At 48.5% G+C, this 20473-nt stretch overlaps 2 protein-coding genes across 8 annotated transcripts; both read right to left on the reverse strand.

The window, feature by feature from the left end:
* Window positions 1–372: 372 nt before the first annotated feature.
* Window positions 373–3944, reverse strand: CNPY2 (canopy FGF signaling regulator 2). Its single transcript, XM_029204100.1, has 6 exons — window positions 3425–3944; window positions 2707–2819; window positions 2445–2560; window positions 1403–1606; window positions 1146–1242; window positions 373–537 (listed from the first exon to the last, which is right to left on the reverse strand). The coding sequence occupies exons 2-6, from the start codon at window positions 2792–2794 to the stop codon at window positions 494–496; spliced, it is 549 nt and encodes a 182-aa protein (XP_029059933.1). The 5' UTR covers window positions 2795–2819; window positions 3425–3944; the 3' UTR covers window positions 373–493.
* A 358-nt stretch (window positions 3945–4302) lies between these two features.
* PAN2 (poly(A) specific ribonuclease subunit PAN2) lies at window positions 4303–19206 on the reverse strand. Of its 7 annotated transcripts, none has more exons than XM_029205555.1 (25): window positions 19054–19206; window positions 17999–18406; window positions 14507–14676; window positions 14275–14395; window positions 14069–14146; window positions 13156–13270; window positions 12398–12740; window positions 12095–12191; window positions 10781–10900; window positions 10447–10566; window positions 10044–10172; window positions 9717–9916; window positions 9460–9608; window positions 9230–9336; window positions 8917–9015; window positions 8727–8800; window positions 7894–8620; window positions 7699–7758; window positions 7389–7479; window positions 6624–6781; window positions 6380–6523; window positions 6069–6248; window positions 5848–5941; window positions 5365–5562; window positions 4303–5014 (listed from the first exon to the last, which is right to left on the reverse strand). In XM_029205555.1, exons 2-17 carry the CDS (start codon window positions 18278–18280, stop codon window positions 8248–8250), a joined length of 2577 nt encoding a protein of 858 aa, XP_029061388.1. In that variant the 5' UTR covers window positions 18281–18406; window positions 19054–19206; the 3' UTR covers window positions 4303–5014; window positions 5365–5562; window positions 5848–5941; window positions 6069–6248; window positions 6380–6523; window positions 6624–6781; window positions 7389–7479; window positions 7699–7758; window positions 7894–8247. The 7 variants fall into 7 exon arrangements, with proteins under 7 accessions (XP_029061388.1, XP_029061387.1, XP_029061385.1 ...); XM_029205554.1 differs by having other exon boundaries at window positions 9472–9605; window positions 13156–13423; XM_029205552.1 differs by having other exon boundaries at window positions 9460–9605; window positions 13156–13423.
* Window positions 19207–20473: the final 1267 nt, after the last annotated feature.

Here is a 20473-nt window from a genome sequence, read left to right on the forward strand (position 1 = left end):
AGCCATTTCCTTCAGGACTGAGCTCTATCTTACTTTATGTTTCATCAGTATGAATACAAGTAATTTCTAGCATCCTGTACTACCATACACTTATTCATGTTCCCTAGCTTATTCATAGAGGTTCCTCTTCTCACTATAATTAGACTCTAAACACATCATATTGAATAAGCACGGAATAAATGCTTATCTAGTTTGTGAGTCCAGCAGGAATCTCAGATAACAAAAGAATGAAAGCTTCAGGCTCCTCCTACTTTAGCGCTATACCATTCCCAAAGCTCTTCCTTCCCTTCCCTTTTCTTTCCTGTCTGGAATCTCCTATTTTCAAGCCTAATTTAAGGGCCAATTCTGGGCATGAAAAGACAACACGGTTCATACTTTTGGTTTCATATTTTTTCAGTTCATTTCAGTAAAAACATAATATAAAAGGCATTGCCACCCTCTCCCCTCCTGGGGGTGATCCATCAAGCTTGTCAGTCTGGGCCGCTCCAGTGGTTCATAGCTCATCATGCGATATGTGCAGGGCATGGTCACATAGATCTGCAAATAGCACATGACAGTTTCAAAGAAAATGCCACTCTCATACTGATATATGCCACTATCAAGAAAATATCCCAAAACAAACTGACACACACTGACCACCACTTTTCAGAGCATATGCTTTTTTTGCTTTTTCTTTCCAAGATTTTTTGATGTGGACCATTTTTTTAAAGTCTTTATTGAATTTGTTACAATATTGTTTCTGTTTCATGTTTTGGTTCTTTGGCCTTGAGGCATGTGGGAATCTTCGCTCCCTGACCAGGGATCGAACCCGCACCCCCTGCACTGGAAGATGAAGTCTTAACCACTGGACCGCCAGGGAAGTCCCCGGAGCATATGCTTTTAAATGACAAAACATTCCCACCATCCTCTCACCAGTATCTCACTCAGGTGAGGGAGCCACAAATTCTGAAAGCCAACGGGAAAAGAATGGAGAGGAACAACCCAAGTCCCTAAGCCTAAGTAATGGAAGCCAACTCTTGAGCTAACATCAGAGATTGGAGGAGGGGGTATTAGGGGGGTGTTGGAGGAGCAGGGGTGGAACACACACTAGAGAATGTGGGTTCCACAGGGATGTGAGGACAGGAGGTAAAGTGGGAATAGCTTACCTGTTCGCTTACTACAGAGTTTGTCTTTAACATTGTCAGCCTCTCGGGAAAAGAATTCAATGAGTTCATCCTCGTATTCCTCCACAATGCTCTCACACTGTCAACCCAAGGGAGAAAGGAGTGAGAGAAGACAGCAAGGGAAGCCTCTGGTCTCCACCTCCAGAGAGGAGGACAAGGACATTAATCCAACTTTCCACTTGGGCTCTCCAATAATTCCCCTAGTTTCCAAGAACTGGCTACCCACTCCCATAGCTCACCGCGAACTTGAGGGTGCCACTGATGTCTGAATCAATTCGGATCCCCTGTTGGTCCAGTTCATTGGATTCTCCATTCCGGCCCACTACACGTACGTAGTTCTTGCGGTGGGTAGAAGGGTCAATCTGTTCCCCATACTCCTTCATCCGGTCGCATACCTCCTCTAGCAGCTCTGTGAGGTGGGCCTCTGAGCGAGCATAAGGCACCTAGAAATGTCCTCAGCCTTGGGTCACATTTTTCTACCTCCGTACATTAGTAATTTATATCCTTACTTTTCCTTCCAAATCTAGCTCAACCAACCTATTCTAAAAAGCCTTCCCTAATTTAAAAACAGCATGATTTGTGTAGTTCCAAAGTCCTTCCAAATATGTGATCTTATTTACCTCATTACACAGGCCTAAAAAATAAAATAGGTGTCATTAGCTCCAAATTATAAATAAACAACCTCTTTGATTAACCTTAGTCAACTATGTGTTCTCTTCCTTTGAATTCTTTTAATTCTTATGGCTGTAAGGTAATGATTTTCTTTTTTGTATTAAAATGAGGCTAATACCTGCCCTTAATAGGAGGAGAGCATTAGAGAGGCAGTATGGGCTTTGAAGATAACAACTATTAAGGCATTTCACAAGCATCATAACCTTAACATCTCCCAAATGCCCACAGGGTACAGCTTTCTGTCTGCGTTATGTTTCCACCTGAAATAAATTTCCTAAATGTAAGGATAAGACCTATTTTTTTCGAATGAATGTTTGTTTGTATACCATACTGCCATAGTGAAAACACAAGTCACATGGATTAAGGATGTGGAGAAGGGGGCTGATCAAGGTTCCCTGTCTGTTAACGACTTCTACAACAGAAATAAAGTATTAGGGTTTGGAGCCAAGGAAGCAAATGCATAGGGTATAAGCCTCCAGCCTCTTCCAAATAAGACAGCCCAATCTTTTAGATACCTATGTGGGTCAATGTTTTCTACATTCCTATTAAACTAAGGTCCTTCTTAATTAGTTAGAGTGAGCTATTTTATTTGGGGGAACAGTCAGTTACCTCCACCACTGACTGGCTGCCATCTGGATTGATTCGGAAAGAGCCCATCTGAATGGTCTTCTTGGGATCCACCTGGGCAATTTCCCACTCTAGTTCATCCACCAGAGCCCTGCAAGCTGGTGCAAGGGGGGGCAGGGGGTGGGGAGAGAAAGGAATCAACCCAGGGACTTCCACTCATCCTTCTCCCAGGCCTTGGATCCCATGCCCTCCAAGGCTCTATCTTCCCCACCCACTCTTCCTCCCGTTTCTTTTGTGCCTTTACCTCCACAGTGTAGATCCTGGCTCCTCCGGGCCCAGACAGCTCCCAGCAGGGCCCCCAGAAGCAGGGCCAGCAAACCCCAGCCCTTCATCTTTAGCGCAACGGGGTTGCTCCACCTGGGTTTGGATTGGAATAAAGCATAGGTGTGAGGAGCCAGCTCCATTCTCCCCTGTACCTCGCCCCCCACCCCCACCCCCGCCCAATCCTTCATCCCAAGGCCTACAAAGGCCTCAGTGTGATCTGGCTCTACTTTCCAGGAAATGGCCCGGACACAAAGGGGCTCCTCTGTTCCGGCGCTCGAGGCTCCGGACGCTCCGGGGCGGTGGGTGAGAGCGCTGAGCTCGGAACGTGGGGCTTAGCCCCAGACACTACGTCGACAGGTGAGGCCTTGGATGTTGGTACTTAAGCGTCCGCTGCCTAGGATTCACAGGGCTATGTGGCAGCCATGGGTTGGTGGCTAGGATTAAGCAAGGACGACAGGCACAGCGGAGCTGCTGGCAAGGAGAGTAGCTGATTCTGGCCAGGAGGTGGCGAGGTGGCTGGCTGACGAAAGGAGCACTCGATAACTAGGGCCTATTTGGACCCAGCACCGAGACTGCTGCATCCCCACCTCCAGCCTATAAGCTATTCCCCGTGCGGGCCAGCCCCCTTTCTAAAGACCCCACCACTGCCTTCTATCCAGTGCAACCCCGACCCTCAGTGCCACTCGCATCCGTCCCACCTCTGCTCCCAGGGCCGCCGCCGTGGCCCAGGCGCTGGAAGACAGCCGGACTCTCACTTTAGCTCCCGACCCTAGCACCTGGCTGCGGGAAAGCGGGGCTGTCCAGGCGTCTCCAGAGCGCTCCTGCGCTTTCCAGACACGGGGTGCCCCGGCGACTGCCTGAGCCAGCTCCTCGAGCCCTAAGTGGACGCCTAAGCAGGTCTCAGATGCGCTACGGTTCGAGTCCCACACTAGAGACCGACCCCAAACCCGCCCCTCCAAACTCTCGCGCGAACAGGCAGCGTAGGAGCAGCTCCCAGGCGGCAAGGACCCCGGTGGATCGCAGGACCCAGACTTGCGTGGCGAGCAGCTCCACGTGACCACCGGGGGCGGTCAGCCGAAGAATAGGAGTGGCTTGAAGCAGAGTCAGAACCTGACGTGGTGCACGGAGGCGGTCAGGCTCGCGCGTGCCAATCTAGGTGGGCTCGGACCTTCAAAAAGAAAGGTGTGCTGCTAGCCAGTGAGAAGCCCTGGTTTCAATACCCAGAAAACTACATCCCCCAGGAAGCACTGCGGCACCACACAGATTCTTTAGTAGCTACAGATTTTAAGATGTCCTGGGACCTGTAGTTTGTCAGTTTCTCCAGCTCCCCTTTTACACGTAACAGGGAAACCATACTGTACGTCTTAAAAGAACCCGACCTTAGGGTTCTAGGCAGCCACAGCAAAGACCTAACACTGCCCAGGAAAGGCATTCTCTTCCAATATCCTAAATTTTGGACTCCAGAGTTTTACCTTCATTTCTGGGTGTAAATTTGAAAGCCTTAGTTTTTTCCAGTTGTAACAGAAACACTGAGAGGAGAGCTGAAGTCAAGAGAACCCCACACGCACACATTTCTAATGAGATAGATGACACTCAATAATATTTTTGTTTTTATTTTATAAAACATGCAGTTTAAGACAAAAATTTTAAAAAAATAACAAGAAAACAAAACCTGGAACAGGAGAGTGGATGGAAGACAGATGCTTCTCAGCTGTCAACAGGAGTGAAGCCAGCAGTGAAGCTTCGTCTAGGACCCAAAGGCCCTTTCGGCAATAATAATGTTGGCAACACTGGTTTGCTTGGGACCACCAGACTCTAAATGCTGGCCCCTCCAGGCAACCCTCAAGCAGTCAGACTTAAGCTAGGTCTTGAGCTATTGTTGTATCCTGTCATTGTCCGGGACTTCAGTACTTAGCCAACTAGAAACTGAGAGTTTTGGTTCCAGCAGCTTCTTTGCCTGGGCATTAATTACCCAGGATATTTATTAAGAATATGAATTACTTTCCACCTGGGTCAATTCTAGACTCTGTTTCTGGCCCACTATTTTGCAAAGGATGAAAAAGGAATCTGGCTCCTAGACCCTTTGCAACAGTTCTGCTGCATTCCAGTTCTATTAATAGCACCATCTGTAGACCCTGAGCAAGTCCAATTCTGGAAGTAGACAGGGTATAGCCAACTTGGGAAGCCATCTCCCACTTCTAGGGCCACAGAAAACTGAAGGGAGAGGGAATTGTTCGTTGGGAGAGGGTGAGGTCAGAGCGCCAGCACTGAAGAGAAGACAGCTGCATCTGTCAGAGACAAAACAAAGAGCATTGACTCCTAAGATGAGTGGAGAAAAAGCACCTGGGGCACTTCTTATGAAGGAAAAATGCGGAAAGAGGGCGTGGACCTGCCCCAAACATTTTAGAACTTGGCAAGAAGAGGTTAGGACCAATAGAGAGTTTCAATAATAAAATCAATTTCACTGAATGTTTTGAGGATTAAGTGCTTTGTAAACTGTTAAGTGCTTTATATTACAACCTGTTGGGGTGGTACTGTTGTTAACATCATCATCATTCTTATTACGGTGGGTATAATCTTCACATATACAACCAAAACCCACCCAGTCCAGTTTCCCCTGTCCCATCCCAGGCCTTACTCTTGGGACTTGTCTGGCCCTCGGGCTCAGGCACCTTCCAGTCCATCTTTCGGCCTTTCTCGTAAAGGCCCTTGAGCACTTTGTGGAAGGACTCAGGCTCAGTGCCATTTTTGCTTAGCTCCAGATACTTTCGGTAAAGCTGAAGGGCTGTGCGGGCATCCTCAATACTGTCATGGGTCTCCCCTTGAATCTTCAAGTCTGGGGAAAGTAGAGGTGGAATAGTTTGGGGCCTAGCAAAGGGAGGTAAGGACATGTCCTCTACTCACACTCCCAACTCCCAATAAACAACAACAAAAAAAACCTGACTACCCTTAAGGGAAAGAGCCAAACATCAACCCTAGAGCACAGAAGGGATACTGAAGCTAATTAAATCCATCAGTAACTCTCACCACTAACCCAGGGTCGTAGCTACTCCCCTTGGCCTCTCACACATTTTCATGCTCTTGCTGACCACAGCAAGAGCTACAAGGCAGAGCAACTCACCCAGAAAGTACCAAGCAAGGAATCGCAGGGAAATCATTCGTTTTCGGGGCATGTGAAATAGATAAACAGTGTCAAGGACTTGGTCCTTGGGCACCTGCCAGGGATAAAAGAGTGGGAGACTGAAGGTAGGGGATCCATAATTTCCCATTTTCCAAAAGCACAATGTATACCCTGGGGGGCCCACACACAAAGAAAGACTCTTAAAAGAGCCCTGCCCGAACCATGAGGTTGATGACCCGGAAGTCCTTCTGCAGACCGTGACCCACAAACTTGACTCCAATGTCTATGAGAAAACGAAGCTTTAAGTAGGTAGACTTTAGAGTTGTAAGGTGCTTAGAGGAAATCTTGGCATCAAGGTCTCCTGGCTTTATCCCTGAGTACTGAGTCAAGTAATCCACCACCTAGGGATAGAGAAAAGGTCAAGCGACCCAGGAAACGAGGTGCACAGTTCCCCCTGCCACTCTTCCCTGGGTTCTAGGGCACTCTGTATAAGCACAGGGTCTCTCTCACTTGCATCTCCACATCCTATTACCTGCTCCTGGGTAGAGATGTAGTCATCAATGAAGGGGATACCCTCATTGGGTCCCTGGCCCCTAACGCAGGTAATCCTCGCTACTGACATCTGGCTTGGCTTGATGGTAGACTTGGTGCCATCGCTGCGCAGCTCTGCTTCTTCCTATATGAGAAGAGTTCATAAGGAAATCAGAGAAATGCTTATGACTCCTAATATCCCCAGAGTTCTGTTCTAACACCCCACCCTTTTTGGTCTTGGTTACCTCATTAAGGGTGACAAACTCAGCGTCCAGGCCCACCAAGTCCCCAACCTGTGGCATCTCATTCAGCATCAGGGGAATAAAGGTCGTATGTGTTTTCCGCTGCTTCCGTGCTAATGAGGCTTCAGCCAGCAGAACACTTGCCTCGATGGGGTTCTTAACTGGAAGGGAGAATCCAGAAAGATGGCTCGGGAGAGGGAAGTGACCAGGGGAGGGAAGCTGGAGTGGCTACCAGAGACCAGGTCTACACTGTTATCCCAATAATCAAAGCATGTGAGTAAAAAGATCATGTCTGATGGACAGAGCAGGTAGACGGAACAGGACAAATCAGAAAATTATCGGGAAATATGCTAAAAAAAGCCAAAAAAGTTAACAGAGAGGAAGGAATAAGATTCTCACTTTAGACTTTACCTTAGTAAATCCAGAAAAATAAAGTTACAGAGAAACTATGGTTTAAAGGCATCAAAAAGGGACTTAATAAGGAGTTCATCACCAAAAAAAGAGATCTTCACTTGGGGATAAGAATGGTTAGTCTCAAAATCATAACCTTAGCCATTTTGATCACACTTCCCCCCCATCACCTCTTCCCTCGACACCCTCAGTATCTCCAGATTCTAAATTTAAGGCCTGATGAGCAGGAATTGCTCTACTGTCCCTGGAAATATTAACACTGGTCGCCAGTCCTAATCTTAACAAGCTATTTCCCAGATCTCTTCCTGAAGACCAATCTAATTGCCCACACCCTTGGATCTATACTGTACCACTTACTGTTCAGGTTGTATTTGGAATTAAGATTCCTTTTGATGTAATAAAGGATAGCAGGCACTTTCCAATTCATGTCAAACTGCACAGCTTCATGCTATAAAAGAAAAAGCACTTAATGGCCTATATATATGCCCCTTTTCCCTTTATCCCAAGTCAGAGAGAAGACAGGACTCAGGTGCTATTCTTAGCTCTGCTTTTTATTATTGAGGCCCCATCCCCCCCTCTGAATCTGCCTGGCACTCTCTCAGGCACTGAGGATGAGGATGCTAAAAAAAGGGAGATGAAAGGGGGAACAGAATGTATTACAACTAACCTTATCAATAGGTTCAATGAGAAAGTCGTTGAAGAGATACCACTGCTGGTGGGTAACACCCTGTGGAGATACAGAGACACAGTGATGCCAAAGTGATGGCTGGAGCATTCTGGCTCAGACTTAAGATAAGGACAGACCTGGGACTCCACTGTGGCCACCACCAGGAGTGTCCCTGCCCTGTATTACCTCACTCACCTCCTTGCGCTGGTGGTAGGTCTCTCCAACTTTGATGTGAGCCACCAGGCTGCCCCCTGTGCGTGAGTCCAGGATGTGTACCACAGTAGCCATCAGGTCATACACATAGACACCATGCTCCTCCTCTGCCCTGGCTGGGCCCCACTGTGAGGGGGGTACCCAGGCTGCTAAGCTAAGTTTAAGGATGAGGAAGGAAGGGGAATGGGGATAGAGGACAGGGAGTCTGGGGTATAGGGATGGGGGACGAGGGTGGGTTCTTTCCATCCTAGCCCATCTATGACTCCCAACACTGAACTGAGTCACTCTGGAAAAGCCCGTAACTGGTGAATACTAGGCCTTATTCCCTTTTTTCCCCTATGCTAAATTCCACCTTCCCCTTGCCTTGCTTCTGCCCCGACCTTCTCTCTTTTTTTTTTTTTTTTGGGCCGCGCCACGCGGCTTATGGGATTCTAGTTCCGGACCAGGGATCGAACTCGGGGCCCCAGCAGTGAGAGCGCCGAGTCCTAACGACTGGACCGCCAGGGAATTCCCGGACCTTCTCTCCCTTATTCCCCCTCCTCTTCCCAGTTTTTCAACAACCTGCATCTCATCCCCATCAGTCCAATTGCAAACATCCAGCCCTTTGTTCTTGGTCATCTTCATTCGAATGGAGAAAGGAAGCCAGACATTCTTCAACTCCTCAATGGAGGGACACATCAGCATGCCCTCTGGACTCCCTAGTTCCTTCCTATCAGGACAGGAGAATTGGAAATTTGTTCTGAGGAGATCTGACCAGTGACAAGAGAAGCCCCTGAGTAGTTCAATCCTTTGACCACTCTATAGACAATACCTACCAATCAGCCAAAGCAAACTCCTTATTCTTGGAGATTTCCCCACCATGCTTCTTTATTGCTATCTTGAAGGCAACCTGAACACAAAGGAGAAAATATCCAATTCCTCAGGAACATTAACCATATATGGAAGTCAAAAGAGGGAAGAACTAAAAAGTACTCCTAAAGTCCTGCTTCCAGACTCAGGCCTTACCTCAGCCTGCATTCTCCAGAAATCAGCTTCTTTCAAGCTGTTCACCTCACAATTGATGACAAGAATATCTGGGAGATGGCAGATGTTGCGGGTCTGAATCTGAGAGGATAAAACAAACAAGGAATGGCAGGCAGCCTACAGGGAGAGAAACCTGGACATGAACAGTTAAGCCTGGATCTGCATCCTCCAGTTGGGGTTCTTCCCACTCCCTATAGATCGCTGGATGGTGGTGCTGACCCGGCCAGTCCCAGATGAGACCATGGCCGAGTCCCCAACATGGCAGGACTCTAGTCCAGTGCAACAGCCCACTCACCGTGGGCTGGTACTTTTCACAGTTGTCACACCAGGCCTGTGTATTCTGCTCCAGGCAGATGCTTCGCTTCAGCACCTGAGCAAAGTCACAGTTCTTCCCGGTTTTATCTGAGGGGAAACTGGATGCTTCATTCCAGGTCCTCCCTGTACCCACTGTTAGCCCCCCAACACCCTCTCCTTGATGTTACAGGACATCTGGGGGAGCCTCCCCAACCCAGCTGCAGGGTATACCAGTGTTGCTACCCTCAGGGTAGGAGAGCGTGAAGAGCAGGGTGGATGAGGCTCGCACGGTCTCACTGCCACAGCGGCAGAGGCTGCAGTTTTCCATCTCACAGCTGAACAGCTGCCCAATGACAGAGTCTCCCGATGAGCAAAAGCTGCTAAGAGTGGGGAGGGCAATATATGCACACTGAGGGAGTTAGGAGACCCTTTAAGTCACAGTGGGGCTTATCATGGGGGCTTTAACTATTCCTGTCCCAATTCCATACCTGCCTCCAGCACCTCGATAAGCCTGGGGTACTTCCAGCTCCTGCAAATCTTGATGCAGTTGAGTGAGAATGAAGCGATTCCACCTCTGAATGAGCCTGGCCAGATTGCCCTTGCCCGAAGCCTCATCCGAGTCAGCCAAAATCAGACCAAGGGCCGAGGCCTCAGGAATGGTGCGGAACGCCCGAAGAAAATTACTGCCCTGGAATCCAGGAAGTGTGTTGGTGGAAAAGGGTTATTTTCTCTTTTGTGGCCATCTGCAGAGTGATGACCCTGCCTACTGTCCACCTCCCTTCCCCTTTTATTGTCCCAGGTCTCCAGGCACTGACCTGACAAGGGTCACCTCGGGAGAGGTCCAACATGTGGAAGAGGAAACCCAGCTCACATGCTAGGCAGAACTCCTTCTGGCAAAGGTGGTTCTGGATTAGACAGCGAACAGGCTCCAGGAAATAGAGCACCTGGAGGGAAGAGCAGGAGATATGATGCAGACAACTGGTACAGGGAGGAAGAGAAATCGGAAGGTTAAGAGATGGTGGAGAATACAGAGCTGGAGTCCACTGAAGAAGCAGAGCTCACAGAGGAGACCTGAAGGCTGAGGGGCAAGAAAGAATGGTAAAGGAGGTCTAAGTGGACTTGGCTGGGGAGACCTGGAAAAAGACGAGGGGTTGGGGGGCCCACAGAGAAAAAGAAAAGCAGTAGCCATGTTCAAATCGCAGGAACACCCAGCCTTACCTGGATCATGCAGTTACAGTAGGCATTGGGGATGTGGGGCTCTAATCCAGCAAACAGCGTCTTATTGTAGTGTTTGAAGTCAAAGTCCTCCAGCCCTAGCTTGGAGTATTTGATGGTCACCTGAAGCAGAAACAGTCTGAGCAAGAGGAAGACATCCTCAGAGTCCCCTAAATCTTTGCAGTAGCCATAACCTTCCCCCAAACCTCCCTCCTGAGTCCAGAGTGATAGGTGAAGGCTTCCTGAATGAGCCCTTCAATTCTTTCTCATGTGACCCCCTTCCCCGGGAACCTTTCCCCACATCCCAGAAGGCCCATTCCTTGGTATCCCCCAGCACCTTGCGGTATTTCTTAGAGACCATGTGGCGATGTGGCTCCTCTTCCCGCCCTACTGGTGACTCAGTGACCTGGCTGAAGCTGTCAAATTCACTGTCAGACTCCTTGAGTCGGTAAGGAATCTAGGGTTTTTAAAAAGAGGTAGCCTCGTTGGATGTGTATAATCGTCTTTGGTTTCCCCCTACCTTTATTCCAACACTGAAGCTATCATCACCAAGTCCTGAACCTTCTAATTTCATGGGATTTTCAGCATCCACTGCTTCCTTTTCATTCCCACTGCCATCACCCTACCTCATCACAGCTGGACAATGCCGATGGCGTCCACACTGGGCTCCCCCACGTGCACTCTGTCCAGCATGCCGCCACCAGACTACCCCACCCAGAATGGCCCTTTCGGTGCATCACTTCTGCTATACACTGGTATGCAAGGCTTCACAACTGGCCCCTTTCCAAACTTCATCTCTCACTGTTTCCCAATACTAACAGCCACTCCAGCATAGTCCCTGTCAGGCCTTCTGAGACTTCAGTAACACTGTTCTCTCATCTTGAAAGCCTCCCCTGTTACCATCTACTTGCCCGTCTTTCACCTTTCCAGCTCAACATCCACCTCTTTTAGTACTGCCCTCCCTGACCACTCGAGCCCAGAGTACAGTTTTCCCTCTAAATAGCTCTCGCACTGAATGCTTCTAACATTCCTTTAGCATTTAACAATAGAACATAAATAATTTCTGCTATGCACAGGTCTTACCTTCACCAACCGAACACTAAACTTCTTAAGAGCAAGGACCCTATCTTTTATGTTTCTGAACCCTAACACCTAGTATAGTACCTTCAATTCAGCAGGCTTCAAAAAACCTTTACTGACTGACTAAAAGCAAATAGTAATGAGAAGGGACTTCCCTGGTGGCGCAGTGGTTAAGAATCCGCCTGCCAATGCAGGAGACACGGGTTCGAGCCCTGGTCCGGAAAGATCCCACATGCCGCGGAGCAACTAAGCCCGTGTGCCACAACTACTGAGCCTGCGCTCTAGAGCCCGCGAGCCACAACTATTGAGCCCACGTGCCACAACTACTGAAGCCTGCACTCCGCAACAAGAAGCCACTGCAATGAGACGCCCGCGCACCGCAACAAAGAGTAGCCCCTGCTCGCTGCAACTAGAGGAAGCCTGCGCACAGCAACGAAGACCCAACGCAGCCAAAAATAAATAAATAAAAAAAATTTATTTTAAAAAAATTAATGAGAACTACCAAAGGAAAAAGACAGGAGAAACACCAATGGCCTGGGGTAGGGGCTGACCCTCTCCTCTCTGAACATACCTGATTGCGCAGCCTGGTGCGGGGGTTGGGTGCATAGCCAATGAAGCCCACCTTCTTCATGGTGCGCAGAATCTCTGCATCCACAGGGGGTGCTCGCCTATAATGTAGCATAGTTCTAGGGCTTGAAGGTTGTGGTGTCTGCCCATTCAGCCCCCAATCCCCAAGGGACCAGAAAAAAAAAAAGAAAATACTGAGAGTAGACAAAAATCAGGAAAGAAGTAGAATAATAACACGGCTTGCAGAGAATCCTGGTATCTTGGCCCTTTCCCCCTCCCTCCTTTTGGCCCAGAGGTGAGGTACAACCTGGGAGCTGGAGCGGAGTTGGCAGCAGGCCAATCAGAGAGAAGCGTGTCAGTGGTGAGCGGGACAGGGATGAGGGAAAGAGGCAGCAGGTCCTGGCTCCAGTCCAGAGGAGGCAGTGAGTCCACGAGACAGGGCAAAGCAAACTCGGTCTCACGGGAGTAGGGGTTGAAGGAAGGCTCAGGGGAATCAGTCCAGAGATGCACACAGCCCTCAGAATCCCCAAAGGCGAGGGCCTGCTTGCTGGCTGACACGTCAAACGTCATTAGCAGAGGCCCCACAGGATTCACGTGAAAGATGTCTGCTGGATTGGCCAGGCCTGTGGGCTCACAAAACTGGCACTGCCCTAGGAGGGAGAAGGAAGCCTACTGAGCCCTGGAAGATGAAAGGGAGCCATCCTTCTATGCCCTTCCTACCCTCTTCCCCTGGTATCAAGCAAAGATGGGCCCCAAATCCATTCCTAGAGATAAGAGAAAGTACCATCTGATGCCTTCCCATAAACCACAGGGAGGTTTGCTACCCAGCAAAGGACAGTTCTAAAGTTGCTTTGCCTGCTCTACCTATATTTTTTGCATATGTGTTCTTCACACTCGGAGAAAATAAAAGCTCTAATCTCTTACCAAACCTAAGTGAGACCCTGAGATCCCTCAGAAAGGTTACTTTTTCCCCAACAAAGAAATTCCAGGGAGCACACTTCTTCTCGTGCCTAGTTCCCCTTCACTCATTAACTCCTCCTACCCCATCCTACATCCCCTTCATACCTGACTGGGAGATGATAGCAAGACGAGAAGTATATGTAGGGATGAAGCGTAAGAAGGCAGGATCCACATGAACTTGAAGTGGTGTGATGGCACGCATCATGCGTAGATCATACACCTTAAGGAAACGGTCACAGGCCAGGCCGGTGAGGCGGCTGGAGAAACCACAAGTGGCTAGCAGGTTGCCGTGCACATCAAAATCCGACAGACTCCCTGAGAAGGCATCAAACTCATGCTCCACCTTAAAAGTACGGAGGTCTCGCAGGGAAACCTGAAGAAGAGAGAACTTGGCTATCTGCCAACGCTGCTATCAGGAAGAGGACCTGCCACCTACCCAACCTTGTGAGGCCCCTACCCAAAGAACTACGGCTCTGGGCTTCCCTGGTGGCGCAGTGGTCGAGAGTCCGCCTGCCGATGCAGGGGACGCAGGTTCGTGCCCCAGTCCGGGAAGATCCCACATGCTGCGGAGCGGCTGGGCCCGTGGGCCATGGCCGCTGAGCCTGTGCGTCCGGAGCCTGTGCTCCGCAACGGGAGAGGCCACAGCAGGGAGAGGCCCGCGTACCGCAAAAAAAACAAAAAAAAAAACAAAAAATACAAAACCAAACCAAAACAAAAAAAACTACGGCTCTAGGATACAGGCAATTAAAGCATAAAGAAAAGCAAAAACAGATGCCAAGAGCCGGATGGGACCCCAAAGAGAGCTCTTGTTTACCCCTTTGCCTCTGAGATACCCATTTACAACAGAAAACATCAGGCTGAAAGATAATCTCATAGTATAACATGGCTAAGTAGGAACTCAATCCACTCCTTCCACCCTCCAACTACAGCCCCAGAAATGAGGAAAAGGCAGAGCCCAATCACATATCTGGTGAAACAGGCCCCATGGTGGGAGGAAAAGTGGAACATAGTCAGTCACCCTGCCAGATGTGTGGCCACAGAAGAAGAAGCGATTCGTCTGTCTCATGATAGTGACTCCAGGTGTCTCAACTGCATACTGTGGAGGGAAGCGGGAGAAACCAGTGAGAATGATTCTTCCCACAGACCAAAGGAACAGAAGGGTCGCACACATCACAGGCATTTCCAGCTTATACTCCCCCCAATAACCTCAGGCCCTGCTTGTACCTTCTGAGTCTCCTGGACAGTGTTAAGGTCAATCTCCAATATGTGGTTCTGCAGCCCACCAACGAGCAGAGTGCTGCTGTCAGTCAGCAGCAGACTGTGCATATCTTCACTCTCATCCAGCCTGTGAGAGAGGAAAAGCTAAGGGGCCAGGGTCTCAAAAGTTTCCAATTCTCTAGACTTCCCACTCTGTGAGGGACCCTCTTTCCCAGTCCAGAGGTGAGAAACTACTTACAGGTAATCAAATATAATAAGGCCTCCACGGGCCATATACTTCAGGTTGTTCTTGGTAAGAAAAAGGATGCCATTCTCCAGGCTTTGGATCTGCCGAATGTCATCACTGCCATTGACCTGAAATGATGAGTAGCGTTCCAAAGCTGGGCCGAAAAATGACGTGGCATGGCCCTGTAGTGGACAAAAAGATGAGAGACATCCTGAGCGGAGGGGCAAGGCCATCCCAGATACAAATCAGAGACTGGACGTTGCTCAGTTTTTCTCCATTCTTGCCTGGCCTTTCTGGCTAGCAGTGACTAAGGCATAAGGCTGAGCACCAATCTTAGTGATAAAAACACTGATAATACTATCTTATGTTTGTTTAATGCTTTACAAAGTAGTTCTATAAACTCTACCTCATTTTATCCTCACAATGTCCTTGCTGAATAGGTAATGGCTCAGTTGGTTAGAACAGTGCTCAGAAGGTCAGGGTCGTGGGTCCAATCCTCCAATGGCCAGCTGGCTTTCTTACGTTCCACAGTCTTTTTTTTTTGTTTAATAAATTTATTTATTTAATTTTTGCCTGCTTTGGGTCTTCGTTGATGTGCGCGGGCTTTCTCTAGCTGTGGCGAACGGGGGCTACTCTTCATTGTGGAGCATGGGCTTCTCACTGCGGTGGCTTCTCTTGTTGCGGAGCATGGGATCGAGGCTCACGAGCTTCAGTAGTTGCAGCACGCAGGCTCAGTAGTTGTGGCTCGTGGGCTCTAGAGCGCAGGCTCAGTAGTTGTGGCGCACGGGCTTAGTTGCTCCGCAGCATGTGGGATCCTCCCGGACTAGGGCTCGAACCCGTGTCCCCTGCATTGGCAGGCGGATTCTTAACCACTGCGCCACCAGGGAAGTCCCCACAGTCAAGTCATAATCTCTACCAGCCAACTGGGAAATGTGTACTGTGGGTCACAGGCTGGAATAGAGAGAATGTGAAACTCATGCCATCCTCGGCTCCTATGACATCATCCACTCCTGGTTTCTCTCCTGACTCTTAGCTCACTATCTTCTCCGTATGTGCAACCCTTATGACCACTCTTGAAACATGGCTATTCCCAGCCCACTATCTTCTCACTCTACTTTTCTTCCTAGATAATCTCACCTACTCTTAAGGTTTTAACCATTCATCTTAAAGTTGATGAATCCTACTTTTCTCCTCTAGCCCAGACCACTGCCTCAAGCTTCAGACTCATACATCCAAATTCCTACTATATGTCTCTCTTTAGATATCCCATGAGAACCTCAAACTTGTTACATCCTAAATCAAATTCACCATCTTGGGCTTTCCTGGTGGGGCAGTGGTTAAGAATCCACCTGCCAATGCAGGGGACATCGGTTTGAGCCCTGCTCCGGGAAGATCTCACATGCCGCAGGGCAACTAAGCCCGTGTGACACAACTACTGAGCCTGCGCTCTAGAGCCCACGAGTGTTGCAACTACTGAAGCCTGCGAGCCTAGAGCCCGTGCTCCGCAACAAGAGAAGCCACAGCAGTGAGAAGCCCGCACACCACAACGAAGAGTAGCCCCCGCTGGCAACAACTAGAGAAAGCCCGCACGCAGCAACGGAGACCCAACGCAGCCAAAAATAAATTAATTAAAAAAAAAATTCACCATCTTTACCCCATTTCAATTCCTCTTAACTGTATTCCCTATGGTACCATGATCTACTCAGTGGAGTAAGTCACTGGTAGTTGACTTAAATCTTATTTATTTTACTTCCTAAATATTTCTCAAATCTGTTCTCATGTATAAATCTCGACAGTGCTTCATTCAGGCCTTCAATGTATTTTATGTGAACTACTACAACATACTGTACACTGAGTCCTGCCCCATTCCCCTTAAATCAAACTCTGTACTGCTACCTCAGCACTCCACCTAAGATGCAAACCGGACCTTGTCTTTCTGGATAAAAACCTTCAGTGGACTGAAGAATCAGTCCAACTCTTTTAGCATAGCATATGAGGTTTTTTAGAATGTTCTCCCCCCGATATCTGCATGGCTCCCTCCCTCCCTTCTAGGGAGATTAGAATGGACATCCTGGCCTGCATCCAGGTCTCTACTCAAATGTGACTTTATCAGAGAGCCCTTCCCTTGACCAACTATGTAAAATAGCAACACCTCCCACCCTTCGATACCTCAACTCCCTTATTCCACTATATTTTTCTTAAGGATTCTAAGCAACACCTGATATGTCATAAATATATTTGCGTTGTCTTTTAAAATGCTTATTCCAAACTTAGACCCCAGAGCAAGGTCTGGCACCTTAAAGGTGCTCAAAACACACTGGCTGAAGAAATGTCTAACTCTTCAGCTTCATCGTCTAGTCCAGTAAACCCTACTTGCTTATAGTTCCTGCGCTCTGCAATCATCATGCTATATAATATCTTGGGAATCACTGTTTACCCTGTTGCTTTTGCCAAGATAGCATTTCCTCCTCTTCTTCATCTGACTCCTACTCATCTCTCAAGACTCAGCGCAGGTGTCACTTCCTTCTGGAGATCCTCTAATCCTCTTCTATGCTCACCAACACTCAGTACGTATTTTCACACTGGCATTTATTAGTTTATATCCTAAATTCATAATTATTAAGTGAAACATTTTAGTTTCTTTTAAAGTGCCATAAAATTATCTGTTCATATGTTTTTTTGTTTTCCTCGTTGTCCTGTGAACTCCTTGAGGGCAAGGATTATGTTTTATTCAGCTTTATTCCCTGGGCCTAGCCTGTCAGTAGACACTGCCTACTGAATTGAGTATATTACCAAAAAAATCCACTCATTCCAATGGAAAAACAATTCCCGCCCTATGGAAGGTAAATTAGTAAACCAAGGATACCATGTTATTTCTTACAAAATCTTTGGGCTCCCTAGCATATTGGCAATATGGATACATTTTAAGAAATTAACAATGATAACTGCTCCCAGAGAGATTATAATCAGCCAAAGACAAAATGTTTCCATGTAACACATGCAGAAACATGCACTAAACATTCTATAATTAGGGAATTCCCTGGTGGTCCAGTGGTTAGGACTTGGCGCTTTCACTGCCAGGGCCCAGGTTTGATCCCTGGTTGGGGGTACTAAGATCCCACAAGCCACGCGGCACGGCCAGAAAAGAAAATATTCTGTAATTATAAAAATGGAAAACAGAGGAGGAGCATTAGAGACTATATTTAGATGGCTATAGGCTAACTGATGTGTAGTTATTAAGATTAATCAAAGCATGGAATGGGCAAATTGTGGTAGAATTGGGATGCCTTCTGAAAAAGAACACCTATGTAAAGCATCTCTGGATCCTATGACTCCCCCTTTCTCCCTCCACTCCCCTCCTCTTGGCTTGACTTGGAGACCCAGCTAACTTTCATCACCTCAACTCAGTTCTGGCTCCCTGCAAAGCATCTGTTCTTGGGTTAAAACCAGATAAAAGACCTCCAACATCTCCGTCCAGCCATTACAAAGGAGTACAGTTCTTACCCCATGGCTTCCCACCCACAGCATCTCCTCGTGCAAGTCAAAGTGGGAGACGGAGACAGGCACACCCACTTCAGCCACCACACTGTGCAACTCAGAGTAGACACCTTCCATTATGTGCACTGACTCCTGGACGGGAAGAGCCTCTAAGGCCACTCCCTCCGGGTCCAGCTCCACATTCTGTAGCAGACTTGGGTTCAGGTGGGCATCCAGGACAGGATCCAGGGCAGAATGCATGGCTGGAGCATACTCTGCTAGTCCAGGGTCCAGAACCTCGAAGTTCATGATGATGATGATGGTGATGGCAGCAGATTAGACCCGTGTCACACCCTCCCTTGCCACAGCCCCTTTGGATGCCTGACCCAGCCTTCAGCAGGATGACACCAGTGAACCTAGAATGGACATCCTGACCTGCAAAAGGAAAGAGATAGCTGAGTCAGGGGTAGGCCCAGGTATTTGTATTTAGGGTGTTCCAAGTTTTACCGGCAAGGGGGGAGATGATGCAGGCAGAAAATGTGAGAATGCTAGGCACGGGACGAACAAGCAGGAAGGGAATGGGCATTGGGATAGAGGTGGGAGAAGTGCTGTCCCTTCCTCTTCTCCTCTAGGCACTCTGTACTCCCCACCACCCCACTAACTCAATCCCTGACTTCCCTTTCACCTCCCTTCAGGTCTGCTCACTTGCCTGGTTCATCTCTGAACCATCAGTAGTAAGAGCAGCAACTGCGGGGGTAGGGGTTAGGTAGAGGGAGCTAACGTGCTTGTTTCCCAGAATTAGGGGTGGGGGTAGGTGGTTGAGAGGGGAGAACAAGAGAAGTCAATTTCCCAGAATCCTCTGCAATGTTACCCAGGATTCTCTAGGGGAAAATAAGAATGGCCAGTTACCCACAGTTGGGGCGGGGGTAGGGGTACGTGATGGAAATAGCTAGTTACCCAGAATTCTCGGGGGGAACCAGAGAAATCAATTACCCATAATTCTCCCCCGGCGGCGGGGAGGGGAGGGATTAGGGAAGGGGTCAGATGTGTTCCCGGGATGCTTACGGGGATTGGGTCATTACCAAGATTTCTCCATGGCGGATATTTTGGAGCGCGTGGAATTAAACGAGTAGGGGGGAGAACAAGCGCCGTCAGCTCCGCGGGAAATTCCAGTTTCCCCAATTCTCCCCCGCGCCTCTGGTTCAACCAAACTCTACGACGGAAAAGACGGCGCACTCCCAGTCGTCGCTTCCAATCAGGAAGGGCTAGGGGCTCACCTCAGCCAATCGGAAGGAGCCAGGTACAGCCGGCCCCGCGAGAAGACGTGTGACACGGGAGCTGAGCAAAAGCAAGAGCTACGGGGCGCGGGTAGGGACACACGTAGTCAGACCTTGTCCCTGTTTGCTGCGTTAGAAAGTAACCTCTTCTCTTTTAAGCCTTCTTTAAACAAAATTAGAGAGCCCCAGGCTTGCAGATCGAACTTTCATGCTCCCTATAGCTTTAGAAACTAGAATAAGGGGCGCCCAAGGCAAAGCATTGGGAATCGATTGCTGGGTATTCCCAGTATGGCCCAGTCCACCCCCTCTTCCCGTGGTGCTCTTGTGAGCACTCCGCCACCTCCGACCCTGTTACCCCCGAAACTCGCTGGCATTTCCTATCATTTCCAGGCATGGGAGAGAAAAAAGGAAGCGGGAGGCAGCCTCCTAACACGGCCCAAGTAGCTGTATCTTCTATGATTCTAAAGGCAACCGTCTGAAACTCCCATCTGTGATTGTTCCCTCCCCAGAGGCGCCGGTAATATTTCCAGGGAACAGGACTCCTCAGCTATCAAATTCCCCTAGCTCGTGGAGCTGGACATTATTCCTCAGAGGGACAGGGCATAGCAAATTGAGACATTTGCCTTCCCCAAACTCTTACAGATTTAGCGTCAGCACTTAGGGATTCTTGGGGTCCAACTCTGAGCTTGAACTGCTTTGGAATAGATCCAGGTTGTTAGATGTCTGTGGGGTATTTTAGCTCAGTTTCTAAAGGCCACATAGAGGGCCTCTGGTGGAAGGAATTCCTCATAGAGGATACAGTTTTAAAGCATTTCTCTCAATGAAGACTGGTAAATAGACCTTCATAAAAGAACCCAAGAATTTAGTTTTCCAGGACTCAGAGGGGTTCTAGACTTGTCAGAGGTCATTGATGGAGAGAAAAACACCTTAACTCAGAGGGTCTCTCAAACTGATCTGACTTCAGAGGTCCCTAGATTTAAAATCCTGTAAGAAGATGGGTGCTGAGAGACAGGGACAGTACCTACCCTTGAGAAATTTCCATATTGAGGTCTCTAAGAAAGGCTCAACAGTAAGAATTAAAGGGTCTGAGATGCCAGAGATACCTGGGCTAAATGAGCTACTTTATTAAGATGCTTAGTGTTGCCTCAGTGTCCAATATAATGGAATGACTGAGAATGCAGGATCTGGAGTCTGCACTGTAATTCTGGCCACTTAATAGTGATCT

The sequence above is a fragment of the Monodon monoceros genome, unplaced genomic scaffold (assembly GCF_005190385.1).
Source record: "Monodon monoceros isolate NGI ecotype Baffin Bay Population unplaced genomic scaffold, NGI_Narwhal_1 Super_Scaffold_6, whole genome shotgun sequence".
Taxonomy (NCBI): Eukaryota; Metazoa; Chordata; class Mammalia; order Artiodactyla; family Monodontidae; genus Monodon; species Monodon monoceros.

Excerpts from the sequence above, each read along its gene's own strand:
- CNPY2 (XM_029204100.1), bottom strand. The coding sequence starts at position 2,794 with ATGAAGGGCTGGGGTTTGCTGGCCCTGCTTCTGGGGGCCCTGCTGGGA. Across the intron at positions 1,243-1,402 it reads GTGGCACCCTCAAGTTCGCG|TGTGAGAGCATTGTGGAGGA; the intron begins GTGAGCTATGGG and ends TTGGGTTGACAG. Across the intron at positions 538-1,145 it reads ACTCTGTAGTAAGCGAACAG|ATCTATGTGACCATGCCCTG; the intron begins GTAAGCTATTCC and ends TGCTATTTGCAG.
- PAN2 (XM_029205550.1), bottom strand. The coding sequence starts at position 18,280 with ATGAACTTCGAGGTTCTGGACCCTGGACTAGCAGAGTATGCTCCAGCC. Across the intron at positions 13,424-14,068 it reads GTGGCCACACATCTGGCAGG|GTTTCCCTGCGAGACCTCCG; the intron begins GTGACTGACTAT and ends TCTCTTCTTCAG. Across the intron at positions 12,192-12,397 it reads AACTCCGCTCCAGCTCCCAG|GCGAGCACCCCCTGTGGATG; the intron begins GTTGTACCTCAC and ends GCTACATTATAG.